We start from the raw sequence: 13,810 nt of genomic DNA, 5'->3' as shown, positions 1-13,810 counted from the left end.
GTGGAACGGCGTTCTCTCGTGTTACGTTAACGTGCTGCGTCCTGCGCTTGTTTTGACGCGCTTTCGTCGCGCTGAGTGGGCGGCGGGTCCTTTACTCGAAGCTAAGCAAGCAGCCTCGGCCTTCCGCCATCTGCCGCGTGCAGCGCCCTGATTTTATGTGTGAGCACAGAAAGTGTTCACATGCGGAACAGCTTGGAGTGGGCGGACTGAGTTCAACGATCTGGGGCCGCGTCTCTCGGGTGAAGCGCGCAACCTCACCCCGCCCCAAGGAACCGTTTCTGGATGCACACGGAGACTCCACAGTTTCGCTGGAATGCGGGGGAGAGTGTTCGGACTCCCACCATGGAGAGCACGTGGCCTTTGACCTGGGAGCTCGAAATCTGTGCTCAGAAAAACATGTGAACGCTGGGAGAAAACGTGTTGCTGTTACACTCCTCCAGTAAACCACAGGATCCTCTCATTCAACGACTACATTAAAAAGCAAACTATGTCCCGTGTTTAGGAATCTTCAAAATAAACCAGTTCTCGTAAACAAGTGACATCGAACATTTAGTCTATTTTTGATACAAGCTTTATTATTTATAATTGGGAACAAAACTGCAGCATTGTCAGAGTACCTTTGGCAAAGACACGGATCATGGCAGTTCTCGCCTGTGGTTGGCATGTATTAGGCAGCCCAAGGAAGGAGACTGTGTGCACATCAGTGCTTTAAAGGGAAAAAAATAAGTGCAGGTACTGGCCAGGCTGCGAAGATGCACATTCCGGCACACTGATTTTGCCGCCGGACATTCCGGCGTAGCACCTTGGGCACAGGTCCCTTTTAAGCGCACTCTGCAGACAATGCCCAGTGAGATTAAATTATGTGCCAAGGATCACACACTTTGGTAAAGCAGTGTATCTGTGATTCTTTCAGTTTGTTGTTATGCATTGTGTTAAGAAAGTTTGACTATTTTTATAAAGTGAGACTTTCTTTTTTTGCAGATCAAAGGAGCAGATATCATAGCTGTAAATAGAGCTTCAGAAGAGGAGTTTTATTATGTATCACTTTCATTGCCTAATAAGAAATTCAGTAGGAAACTGGGGCTGTGTGTGTTTTCAGTCAAAAACATTCCATCACAACTCCAGTTACTTAAACAATTACATATTAGAATAGGCTCTGCTAATAACAAAGAACAAACTTTAAAAAGGTATTTCCGAAGCTTTCCAAATCAATCCTTGCTCCAGGGACACCAATAGTAAAAAGTGAAGCCCACAGTGCTCTGCGCCTGGTGTGCTGAGAGCACAGTACATGCATGTTTGTCTCTCCTTATGTTCTGCAGTGTGGGCTCTGAAGTAGACATTATGCGCACAGCGTGTGGTGGAGAGAGGAGGAGGGAGAGGGCACTGATTTCCCCAACAAAAGCTGCAGAAGCTTAATCCTTTAAGTTGTAATAAAGTGAAATGAAAAGCTTTCATTTTCACCTCGCCCCCTAGTAGAGTACCGGTACTCTCTTTCAGGCGTTGAGAAGTGCAGGTACTCAAATGCTCAAAAATAAGAAGTGCAGGTACTGAGTGCTGGGTAGTACCGGCCCATTTAAAGTAGTGGTTCACAGCAAAGGAACTGCACAGACTCATCTTTACTAAGCAGGGTTATTTGGGATTGCGATTAAAATGAGTAAGAAAATAGCAAAGACTGCCTTACAGTTTCAACAAGTGCCTAGCACAGCAACTTCACACTGGAGCTGGACCTAACAATACTACCAACGCCTGATGCACTCCAAGCCCACCTAGTAGTCCACATGTGGATGTGGGCTACGTTTTTGCTTCAGGCAATTTATGTCAAATAAAACACGACACTCTTTGGACAATGAGAACCAATTTTCACCATTTTATACTTGTATAGTCATGAGCGAAATAAGAGCTTTTGTAATGCAAAATGAGCAGTGCCCAAAATTCTGTAGCGGTGAGAACCCTGTGGTCTGAAATGATGCTAATGTCCAGAACAAGTGTGTTCTAAGCAGTACTGTTACATGTGTAGCTCCCGATAAAGGCTCTATTCTTCCTCTTTGTATAAAACTGGTCTGCTTCTGTACATCCTTCCTGTTTATGACATTTATTTCGCAGTATGCAGAGTGCGTGGCATCGCAGCGATGATATATTCTTTTTGGAAACAGATCTGCCTTTGTAATAAGCTTGATGTTACGTTAATGGGCATTTGTAAATGGGACATCTGCCACTTGTAGCCCTTTAGCCTGTCATGATTATTGAGAGCATTTAAAGTCAAAGCCTAGGTGCGTGTGTGGACGTTTGTAAAGTTTGAGTGTCTCCTGTGTGTTTTATTTTTAATGTCCTGCATGAGGACCACAGATGTGACGATGTGTTCTTGTTAAATGTGTGCCAGTAGAGCAGCAAAATGTATTTGGCAAGTGATAGTAACGAACATAGGCTTTCCTACCCTAAGGGGCAGTGCTGGGTTCTGTGTGTGATGACCAGATATGTGCACTTATGTGAGTAGCAGGAGTGTATCTGAATGCGAGAGTAGGATGCGCAGGCATGGAATACTCATTCGTTATTTTGAGCATTCATTGATGGGGCAGCTAGTGTGAAATCGGCTATCTCATAACAGTGCTAGGAATTCTTTACGTGCCTTCCAGAACGCAAGGTGCTTATGAATGCTACATGTTGGAGAAGAAGAGAGTTCCACAGCTTGGAGCTTAAGACTGTGATGGTGCACCACAAAGGCAGATTTCGAAGATCTGTGTATTTTCATCCAAATTTGCCATTTTGAGTTAATGCTGCGTCTGTGTCAGTAAATGTATAGGTTGGATCTTGGGGCAAAATGAATTGGTGTCATGCACAGAGGATGGAAGTATATGCAGCATGTGTCTGGTACCCAGTGAACTGCAGTTAGATGTGTCCCAGAGATCAAAAAGGGGATTGGCCTTTTAGTTGTGAACATTGCAGTGTGCAGAACACGAGTGGCGGGTGGGGGGGAGGCTTTGGGGTTGATTGTGAGAGGGCAGAGGAAGGGTCAAAAGATGGAAGAGGAAATGGGCAGAGGGGTAGGGTAATGGGAAAGGAGGGGTAGCAGGAAGATGGCGGTTGGAGAGACAGAAGGCAGCTCTAAGCAGAACCCAAAGGTGTTTTGGTTCATGCTGAGATGTCGGCATAGTCACATCTTGAGTGTTTAGGTGGCTGTAACAAATTGACTTCTCCCTGCATGAGTACAAGGTTAAACGGAGGCTAAAGCGCCTACTCAATCCTCACTTCTACTAACCAAGAGCCAACACAATCACAAAGGTTAAACAGGCACAGTTAGGAGAAATACCGCCTTCGCCTTTTGTGGTAACATGAGCGGAGGGAAGGTTAGACTCTCGAGAGTATGGTTCTTTGACTGTGTAGCGTCTACTTCCTGCTGAGCTGCAGTGTGGCTGTCTGCGTCCTGGACTGTGTCCTGGATTACACCTGGGGAGCTTCAGTGTGGCAGGAGGAGTCTTGGACGGTGAATCATCTATTGCCTGCTGAGCTGCAGTGTTGAAGGGTGAGTCCGGGGCTGTGAATCGTATATCTCCTCCAGCTGCAGTGTGGCTGCATGCGTCCTGGACTGTAACTTAGTTACTGCCTACTGAGCTCCAGTGTGGCAGGACGATTCTTGGATGGTGAAGCATCTACTGCCTCCTGAGCTGCAGTGTTGATGGGTGAGTCCAGGGCTGTGAAGCTTCCATCTTCTGCTGAGCTGCAGTGTGGCTGTATGCTTCCTGCACTGTGATCTGGATGCTGTCCTGCGGTGTGGCAGGATGAGTCTTGGACTGTGACCTAGTTACCACCTGCTGAGCTCCTGTGTGGCAGGATGAGTCGTGGACGGTGAAGCATCGACTGCCTCCTGAGCTGCAGTGTTGATGGGTGAGTCCAGGGCTGTGAAGCTTCCATCTTCTGCTGAGCTGCAGTGTGGCTGTATGCATCCTGCACTGTGACCTGGATGCCGTCTGCTGACCTGCGGTGTGGCAAGATGAGTCTTGGACTGTGACCTTGTTACTGCCTGCGGATCTCCAGTGTGGCAGGATGAGTCTTGGATGGTGAAGCATCTACTGCCCGCTGAGATGCAGTGTTGAAGGGTGAGTGAGTATCTCCTCCAGCTGCAGTGTGGCTGCATGCGTCCTGGACTGTAACTTAGTTACTGCCTACTGAGCTCCAGTGTGGCAGGACGATTCTTGGATGGTGAAGCATCTACTGCCTCCTGAGCTGCAGTGTTGATGGGTGAGTCCAGGGCTGTGAAGCTTCCATCTTCTGCTGAGCTGCAGTGTGGCTGTATGCATCCTGCACTGTGACCTGGATGCCGCCTGCTGACCTGCGGTGTGGCAAGATGAGTCTTGGACTGTGACCTTGTTACTGCCTCCGGATCTCCAGTGTGGCAGGATGAGTCTTGGACGGTGAAGCATCTACTGCCCGCTGAGATGCAGTGTTGAAGGGTGAGTAAGGGGCTGTGAAGCCACACTCTCGTCCTGAGCTGCAGTGTGGCTACATGCATCCTGCACTGTGACCTTGATGCCGCCTGCTGAGCTCCAGTGTGGCAGGATGAGTCTTGGACGGTTAAGCATCTACTGCCTGCTGAGCTGCAGCGTTGAAGGGTGAGTACCGGGCTGTGAAGCTTCCTTCTTCTCCTGTGCTGCAGTGTGGTTAGATGGGTGCATGGAGCTCATATATATGCAGTGTTGCTCTGGTTCTGTAAGTCAAGGACATCATGGCAGAAAAGAGCTTGAGCCGGTATACCAATAGTAGTTATAACTGCACATAAAAGCATTGTGCAGCTACTGGTGCACAAAGCACACGAAAACACTTCCAATGAGAAGGGGCACTGGCCTAGGGATTGTACTGTTTAATACAAAAGTTACATTGTCACTCAATGAACGATGCATTTTGGGAAACCAATCACCCCAGGACTAGCAAACATCGAGGAACAGTGGTGTTGCAAATATAAAAACCCCACAACACAACAAATCGCAAGACATGCTAAAGAATATTTCCATAAATAAAGCGATTACCTGAACAAACCATGGGGCGCAAAGGTTCCTATACCGTGGCACAAGGCCGCCCATTTCTAAAGACGCACGAGGGTTGTAGAAAGCTGGACTTGGCACTAAAGGGCTGCTTGGTAATGCAGGACTTTCATGACCACTTGAGACTGCCAAGTAATATAGGTGAGGTTTCCGTTTCGCATGCTTTATGTCCACCACGCTGAAAGCCAGAGCCTAATTTAATTACAGTAGCAGATGGAAAACTACGAAGTGCTGGGACATCTACCAAGGATGACATTACTGAAGAGTTATAAATAAAACTAAGAATAAACCACGGAAATATGCGTCACCCAGCCAATGAAATAAAAGCAGATTAGAGCCAGACACAGATCCTAATGCTTTTTTCTTGCCCAGTCTACCTTCACCTCGTTGGTTACTTCTGCTTCACGCAGACACTGCATCTACTGCTGGCGCCCCCTGGGGCTTGCGGGGGGTGGGGGGGTCCTTAGGCCAGCTGACTACATGCAAGTCTTTCCCGTGAAGGGGGGTTTGCATCCCGTATGCGGCAACCCACCCCTGCCCGCTTATGGAGCAGGACTCACATCCCCCATTCCACAACCCAAACCCCGTCTTCCCATGCAAGAGAGTTCTCATCCTTCACTCTGCAAGCGGTCTGCAACCCAACCGCTGCCTGTGCATGGAGGTTCCTCATCCCTCACTGTAGAACTCATCCCCTGTCCTAGCGTGAAGGAGGGTACTCCTCTGTCACTCTGCAACCCAAACCCTGTCCTTACATGAAGGAGAATTCCCAACCCTCACTTTGCAATCCAACCCATGTCCTTGCATTGAGGAGGGGTCTCACCCGTCACTCTGCAACCCAACCCCTGTCCTTGCATGAAGGAGGGGTCTCACCCGTCACTCTGCAACCCAACCCCTGTCATTGCATGAAGGAGGGTTCTCACCTGTCACTCTGCAACCCAACCCCTATCCTTGCATGAAGGAGGGTTCTCACCCGTCACTCTGCAACCCAGCCCCTGTCCTTGCGTGAAGGAGGGCTCTCCTCTGTCACACTGCAACCCAACCCCTGTCCTTGCATGAAGGAGGATTCCCAACCCTCACTCTGCAATCCAACCCAAGTCCTTGCATAGAGGAGGGTTCTCACCCGTCACTCTGCACCCCAACCCCCGTCCTTGCATGAAGGATGGTTCTCACCTGTCACTCTGAAACCCAACACCTGTCCTTGCATGAAGGACGGTTCTCACCCGTCAATCTGCAACCCAACCCCTGTCCTTGCATGGCGGAGGGTTCTCGCCCGTCACTCTGCAACCCAACCCCTGTCCTTGCATGAAGGAGGGTTCCCACCCCTAAATCTGCAACCCAACCCCTGTCCTTGCATGGAGGAGGGTTCTCACCCATCACTCTGCAAACCAACCTCTGTCCTTGCATGAAGGAGGGTCCCATCCCTCAATCTGCAACCCAACCCCTGTCCTTGCATGGAGGAGGGTTCTCACCCATCACTCTGCAAACCAACCTCTGTCCTTGCATGAAGGAGGGTCCCATCCCTCAATCTGCAACCCAACCCCTGTCCTTGCATGGTGGTGGGTTATCATCCCTCACTGTACAATCCATACCCTGTTCTTGCATGGAGGAGGGTTATCATCCCTCACTGTACAACCCACCCCTCATTATACAAGCCAACCCTCGAAGGAGGGCTTTTATCCTACACTCTACAGCCCAACCACTGTCCTTATATGCAGAAGAGCTTGCGTCCCTCTCTGTACAACCCAACCCCTGTCTTTGCATGAAAGAGGGTTCTCACCCATCACTCTGCAACCCAACCCCTGTCCTTGCCTGAAGGAGGGTTCCCACCCCTCAATCTACAACCCAACCCCTCTCCTTGCATGGCGGAGGGTTCTCGCCCGTCACTCTGCAACCAAACCCCTGTCCTTGCATGAAGGAGGGGTCCCACTCCTCAATCTGCAACCCAACCCCTGTCCTTGCATGGAGGTGGGTTATCATCCCTCACTGTACAACCCATCCCTCATTATACAAGCCAACCCCTGCTGTTGCACGTAGGCGGGCTTTCACCCTACACTCGACAGCCCAACCAATGTCCTTATATGTAGAAGAGGTTGCGTCCCTCTCTGTACAACCCAACTTGTGTCCCTGCATGTAGGAGTTCTCTCAGCCCTCACTCTGCAACCCCAACCCCTGTGAGAATATGCACCCCTCACTGTCTAGCCAATCCCCTGCCCTCAAGGAGGATTCCTTTCCCAGGAGGGTTCCCATCCCTCGCCAAGCAGTCACTCTGCATCTTCAAGCTCTGGCTGGAATGAGATTCCAAACAGGTCCCTGGGGCAGATGCCAGAGCCCTGGAGGCTCTGCCCCAGTCAAACCTGGCTCTGAAACATTGTGAGGGATTGGTGCGTCAGGTGTTGCCTCTGTTCGCTGATGGTCAAATAGAGTGCCAGTGCCCCCACACGAGAAATCAAGACTGAAGTGGGCCAGTGTTTTTCTTATCAATTGAGGGCCGCCGTCTAACCTTTAGTGTAAAGGAGGCGAGGAGGTGCAGCGAAAGAGTGCCTTTCGCGATGAATACAAGTAAAATCAGTCTTCCTGGCCCAAAGCCTGCCCCCAAAGTGCGCCTGAGTCCCACTGAGAGGAGTTACCCTGCTCACTCTCCAGAAGAGCGTCAAGATAACCAACTGCAAGGTCAAAAAAGCTGGCGTCTTCCAAACATATTTTCATTGAAATACTGGGCCAGACGTCCTTGTAAAACGCAGTTAAGACTTGATTTAGTCTTTACAGCAAAGATAATAGCCGTTATCTCTGCAGTGGTAATATTGCAGGCCAGTGATACACGAACCCCCAAGGCCGCATTCTTGCTGGGGCGCTGCGCCCGCGAGTCTGTAAAAGGGGCGTTCTGTAGTGGTGGGGACGCTAGACATTGTGTGGTGGCACTCATCGCAAGTAAAAGCAGCGTGCATATTCACGCTAGGGAAATGTTGCTTTTACGCATGCTCGGTCATTTAGCGGTGCGCCAAAGGCTCCCTCTGGTAACACCATAGTGTGTGCATCACTACACTTAACAAGTAGCACAATTAGTGGGCTGGTATTCTAATGCCGAGCTACCTGACTTTTACAGTGCATTTAGTAACGACACTGAAACAGCACCTTCAGCGACACACTGTGCTTCTCTCTGTTCCATCCATGGCATCGCTTTACATCGGGATATTTTAGCATTGGTAGAAAATAATTGGTGCTGTAGCATTTTGTTTTGTTTCATGGAGCAAGACATGTCAATTGAAACAACGACTGGCAATGCCAACAGTTTGGGCGTTTCTGTAGGCATGGCAAATGCACCTGCCATACACTGCCGTAGTGGTATTAAATGGTAGCAGATGAAAAACGATGCAAGTACCTGGGCATATAATAGCAGTGCCTGCCAAATGCCTACTGTTAGGTAGAATCATGTGCAGTGCCCTTAGGGACCATTACACACAATTAAGACTACAGATGGCAATACAAGTTTTACCTTTGGTACAAGCCTGTACTACTATGTCAGAGTGGTAGCAGTAGCGGAGCAGCCAGGCTTATCTCGAGAGTATATGAGCAGTAGCAGAGATTACACAAAGGGACCACAATTACTGTGACTCAAGCAAACACTGACTCAAGGTTTCAGGTAGAAAAATATAAGTACATTTATTTTTAAACCATTTGTTATAAACACACTTCTATTAAACAAAAAAAACACGTTAAATATACAACAACTAACCAATTCACTTTGTAAAGTATGTGTCAAGGTAAGTACCCTGTGTTTGAATGAACCGGTGTTATGCACAAAGCACGTTACCGCAAATACGATTGCGATCCCTTTTTGACAGTAAGGTCTACTAACTAAACGCGTATCCGTGACATGAAATGCTACCGGGGCAAAAACACAGACTCAGAGGGAGTTGGAGGCAAAAATCACAGGCAATATTTTGGTTAGGCAGGCAGAATCGAGAAACAGACAAGAATTCAAAAGTCAAAGGGCCGGAGCCAGGGTCAAGTGACACCGGGGCCTGTTGCCGAAGATCACACAGTGAGATAGTTCACGATTCAACGTAGCCAAGAGTACTTCGATATTGTCAATGTTCAGAAGCAAAAGTTATAAGAAGGAGGGAAGACAAGGTCAAGCCTTGGAAATGAAGAAAAGGGGTTCACCCAGTTTCCTCAACAGAACACAGTACCTTGTTCCAGTGGTGCAGCTAGTGCCTGGCAGTTGTTCCTGTTGATTTCCCGCTGACCCACGATTCCTGGAGCTTCGTTGTGAAGGAGGACATCTGAAGGGGGTCTGCACCACACAGGGATGAAGCCGGCAGCAGCGACAACGAATAAAAGGTGCGCTCCTTAAAAAACACAGGAGAGGCTCTTCAAATGGCTATCCGGACCACTACAGCTGTGTGCAGCGATTTCGACCAAGGAAGAGGATCCTCTGGCTGTGGAAGATGAGCTGGTTATCCCCACCAGGCTCAAGGGAAGAAGACTTCGGACTGTATCTCCTCTTAGTCGTTGAAGGGCAGATAGCTCAGGACTGCAGCAGGGCTTTACCGGGATGGGGTAGTTGCAGCAGCCATCGTTCTCTCCGCTTCTCTTCGGTTGCTTGTAGTTCGAGTGGCGACTCTCTGACTTGTAGCCCAAGAGACCTGCCTTTTATGCGAAAAAACCCCATTCACACAGCCTGGCTGTCAATCATCCAGCAGGGCGGTTGTCCAGCCCGGACAACTACCCTGGCCAATCATGACAAAGTGCGACTTGGGTTTCCTAGGATACCCTGTGCAGGGGTGACTACACCCCTCCCTCACATTCAGCCCACCTAGACACCCAGGTGCCTTGAGGAGGGCTTCTGAGCAGAAGCCCGCCAAAAGACGGTGAACAAAGAAGGCGAACCTAGTTTGCCGCGCAAAGTAAAACACAAGAAGGACTTTAACAAAAAGAAATGGTGAATAAACCCAACCGGAGCCAAAAGAAAGACGATTTGGTCAAGCGGGTTTTATGTTCGAGGCTAATATAATATCCAAGAACAATACCACGCTTATCTAATATAATCGCGGTAGAAAAGTTAGGGTAGATACCACTGCCACCAGCCAAGTCTAAATGTTAAAAGAGTGAAACAATGCTCTAAGAGGTCCAGATAAAAAGAGTTAAGAGTTAATCCTTCCAGTACTCCATGTATGATGGGGTGTAATGGATCTGTGGTAGATTGACTAAGTAAAGTTAATGGCAACTTTACCCTTTTCTGGGGGACTGTAGTCAGCCTCAGAAATGGAGTCGTGGTAAGTCTCAAAGACAATCCTGTGCCATGGGACTGAAGGTGCTGTGTGACACACACAAAGAAGGGGGCTACTGAAGTGGTGTACTCCAGAGCCCACCATCCCAAAAACAGGTAAACACACATAGCAAAATACAAGTAATAGTGGTGAAAAGCCCACACTCTTACCAAGTGGAAAAGAAACCACTCCAGAGATCCAGCAAAGCTGCTGAGGGAGTCACTAGGTAAGGGAAATTAGCCATGAAATGAGAATTCTCCCTAACACCTACTATTTATACACAAGCTAAAACTGTTGGCTTTGCCAGTGCTTGTTTTCATTAGGGCTTCAGTGATGGAAACGCATCAGGCTTATAAACTGAGTGGTTGAAGGGCCTCTGCAGTTGCGCACGAGCCTCTCCTGTGTTGGGGAGCCAGAGAACTAGCCCCATCTTGTGCGCGAGTGCCTAGAGTGGAACTCCCAGCATCCTGAGGAGGTGACTACCTGCTGGAGCAATACCTGCCTCCCTGCCAACCATAGCGGCAACCAGGACCTCACTGTGTTGAAAGACCGCTGAAGTTGTGTGCCAGCCTCCCCCGTGTCTGGGAGCACCAGAAAAGAGAACGAGAAAAGGATTCATCGTGTACTTGAACCCCTGGATTGGGACTCACATCACCTTGCGAGCCAAGGCAGCCGTGACCCTAGTGCTTTTCCCACGGAACTGCTTTGAGACATTTTCAAGACCCGTTTGCCACATCCAGTTCACTAGGACCCTCCCTTGCCGCCTTTTGAACTCTCACGATTTTCGAATTGCTCACAGAGCACCAAGAAGCCTGATTAGGCTCTGCAGCTGGCTTTCTTTGCTTGTGTTCTTCCCTCAGGGGTGGGTTTTGTGTAGTGTTTTTCTGGTTAGTATTGTGCATGATGTGTTTAAAGAATATATATTTTTATAGAACCTTGTTTGGCCATTCCTTTATTTTGGACTGTTATTCTTGGCTGTTTGAGTCGCTACTGACCCACAGTCACACCCCACTTCTCATCACTGCACCTTGCTGAAAGCAACAGAACTATAAACTCTTCTCACGTCACTCTTAAGCACTTGCTATTTTAGTCAGAGTTTTTCCTTTTATTGTTGAACAGTCCATTTGACTTTTCTTTTCTAGATTTTATGAATTGAGGAGCATTTTTGAGTAATGCAGTCCTCCATAATAATTATCCCTCTCAATGAAATTATTCACCAGCCGCCACTGTCTCCAAATGCTGTTGTGATCGAAGACCACTAAATAGCAGATAGACCTTGTGAGACAGGGCTCGAGTCCTAAAAAATAAAGTCAGGGGAGTCTGAAGCGCATTGGGAAGTGGCGTCACAGGACATCAAAGTGAAGTATGCACATTTCATTCAGCTTGTCTTTCACGATTGAAAAAAACACACACGACTAAAAAAGTTTTGCCAAGAACACATATTTGCATGTTACTTTTAAAGTATAAAATCTACGCACCTTTTAAATCTAAGAGCCAGTAACAGAAGATGTCATGTGTAGTAAGATGTCATAATAAGTCATTTTACATATCCACATGAGCAGTTAGAGTGGTCTTGTAGTTGAGGGTCTTGCTTCAGAGACACGAGTTCAGGGTTCGAATCCCAGCCGCAGCCCTGCAGCCCTGTTATTTTTGTTATTTCTCACACAAACCCTGGGTTGGCGTCTACCCACGAGGACCCTCGACTTGTGCCCTGCTTCAAAGGAAGATCATTCAGCATCTGGTTATGAATGGCCCGGGCGCACCACAGTGGGGGAAGTTCAAAACATTGCACTCGCATCTTTGTAAATAGTTGCCACGTGTGAGCATAAAAGGGAAACTTGCAAGCGAAAGTTTTGACAGCCTACTAACAGCAGTTTCGGCAGGGTTGGGCTCCTAATCACCTTGCTGCCGCCATAATTCCTCGCCTGCTGCTCGTTGAGGCAGCGATGCTGGTAGCGAAGGGCACCTGTGTGGGGCCGACGCCAGCCCATTGTGATTCCTGCGATCCTGACCAAGCATTGGCATTCCTTGCGCAAAACCCCCCAGCATAGGCCATTTCAGGTTCAGACGGACCTTTGGCGTGGGGGTGAAGTTGCCGACCTGGAGACAGTGGTTTCAAACCCCAGTGTCGGGCCAGCTGCGAGTATGGACTATATCATACTTTGTAAAAAATCGATGAAATAACGCAAAGAATTTTATTTTTACTGCCGGCCTCAAACATACACACGTCTTCTGCAAAAAGTGGGCAGACGCCTGCCACCCGCGTGTACCCTCGACTTGAGCCCCGCTGTGACAGAGCCTGCCCACGGAATGGGCTATTAAGGAGATGGCAGCAGTCAGTGCCTACTGTGCGATATGCCTAATGACCTTTCTATCCTACCGCTTAACACATGAACTCCTAAGGTCTAGCATTCTTCCTGGACTATGCAGTAAGATGCAGAGTGATTTAAAAAAAATATATTTAACAAAAAGATTGGGTGTCCGACCGGTTTGGAAGGATTTCGTCACAGTAATTCCGTTATATGTATTTATCAGTATAACTCACAACCACTGGAACATGAGAGGTCTGAGGGAGAGACTCTTGTGGGCTTCCGCACCCGCAGCCCTGCACCTCTTTTTTGGCCTGACTCACTTCCCGCTATGGTCCATGGCATTCCTTTTCTTTATTTCTATATTCAGGTATTTTGAACAAAGCCAATGGGCCCGATTCATAGGAGGAAAATCAGGGATTTACATGCCATTCTGCATGCAAAACCGTGTTTGTCGATTCATGACTTCGCGCAGGCTCAACATGTCTCTGCGAGCCGTCGAGTGCCTTGCGCAAGACACCTCGCATAGCGTGGGCGAGGCCCTTTGCAGAGAGCGGAGTAGGGGGCGGAACGCGGAAAATGAGGAAGAACAAAGAAAAAAGTGGGCGTTACGAGGGACAGGCCGCAGGCAGTCCATAGCACACCCACAAATGCACATGACAAAGCTAATTCGTGGATGTGACCAGGCAACCTCTCGCCTGCGAAATGCCCATTCAAATCTCACCGCCACTTGAAAGCATGCGTAAGAACACTTGCACATAGGAATCGCAGCGCGGAGGTGGGTTTGCATGTCGGATTTAGGGGTGCATGTATGAAGCCGAGGACCCAATTGGATTTAGGGGTGCACATACACAGTGTAGTGGTTTGCGAGGGTTTGCACGCAGATTTTCTAAGTTTTACCCGAGTTACGATACATGGCACGCATATTGGCGGAGTGCCGATGACAGTTACAGGGGACCACGCGCAGGGTCCCTGAGTTGCAGGCCCACTTGCGGGTGACCCCATCCACTGTTTCAAAAGGTGCATGTATTTGCTACCGGTGGAGCGCACAAAGGTAGCGGTTCTGGCTGTTTTTGCTTTGCGTGGGGGGCATGTTGGAGGTGTTCCGGCTGCGACTTGCACATATGCTTACTTTGTGCAGAAAATTCCATGAAAACGCAGGACACACATTTTTGATTCTGCGCACAGGCTCACG

General features: G+C 48.7%; 1 protein-coding gene across 14 annotated transcripts in view; it reads left to right on the top strand.

Annotated features, from left to right (window-relative positions):
* FMNL2 (formin like 2) overlaps positions 1–13,810 on the top strand; it is a 798,413-nt gene that overhangs the window by 359,549 nt on the left and 425,054 nt on the right. Inside the window, exon 1 of one of the 14 annotated variants that reach the window (XM_069616446.1) lies at positions 86–884. The exons of the other annotated variants lie outside the window; for them this stretch is intronic. Coding sequence (XP_069472547.1) covers positions 861–884 — 24 coding nt within the window. The 5' untranslated portion in view covers positions 86–860. Of the gene's footprint in view, positions 1–85; positions 885–13,810 lie in introns of those variants that run through there. 14 annotated transcript variants of the gene reach the window in all.

This window comes from Ambystoma mexicanum, chromosome 9 (assembly GCF_040938575.1).
Source record: "Ambystoma mexicanum isolate Mex_15411 chromosome 9, UKY_AmexF1_1, whole genome shotgun sequence".
NCBI classification, from domain to species: domain Eukaryota; kingdom Metazoa; phylum Chordata; class Amphibia; order Caudata; family Ambystomatidae; genus Ambystoma; species Ambystoma mexicanum.
The sequence above is the reverse complement of the archived record's forward strand: the minus strand, read 5'-3'. Positions and strand labels throughout refer to the sequence as shown.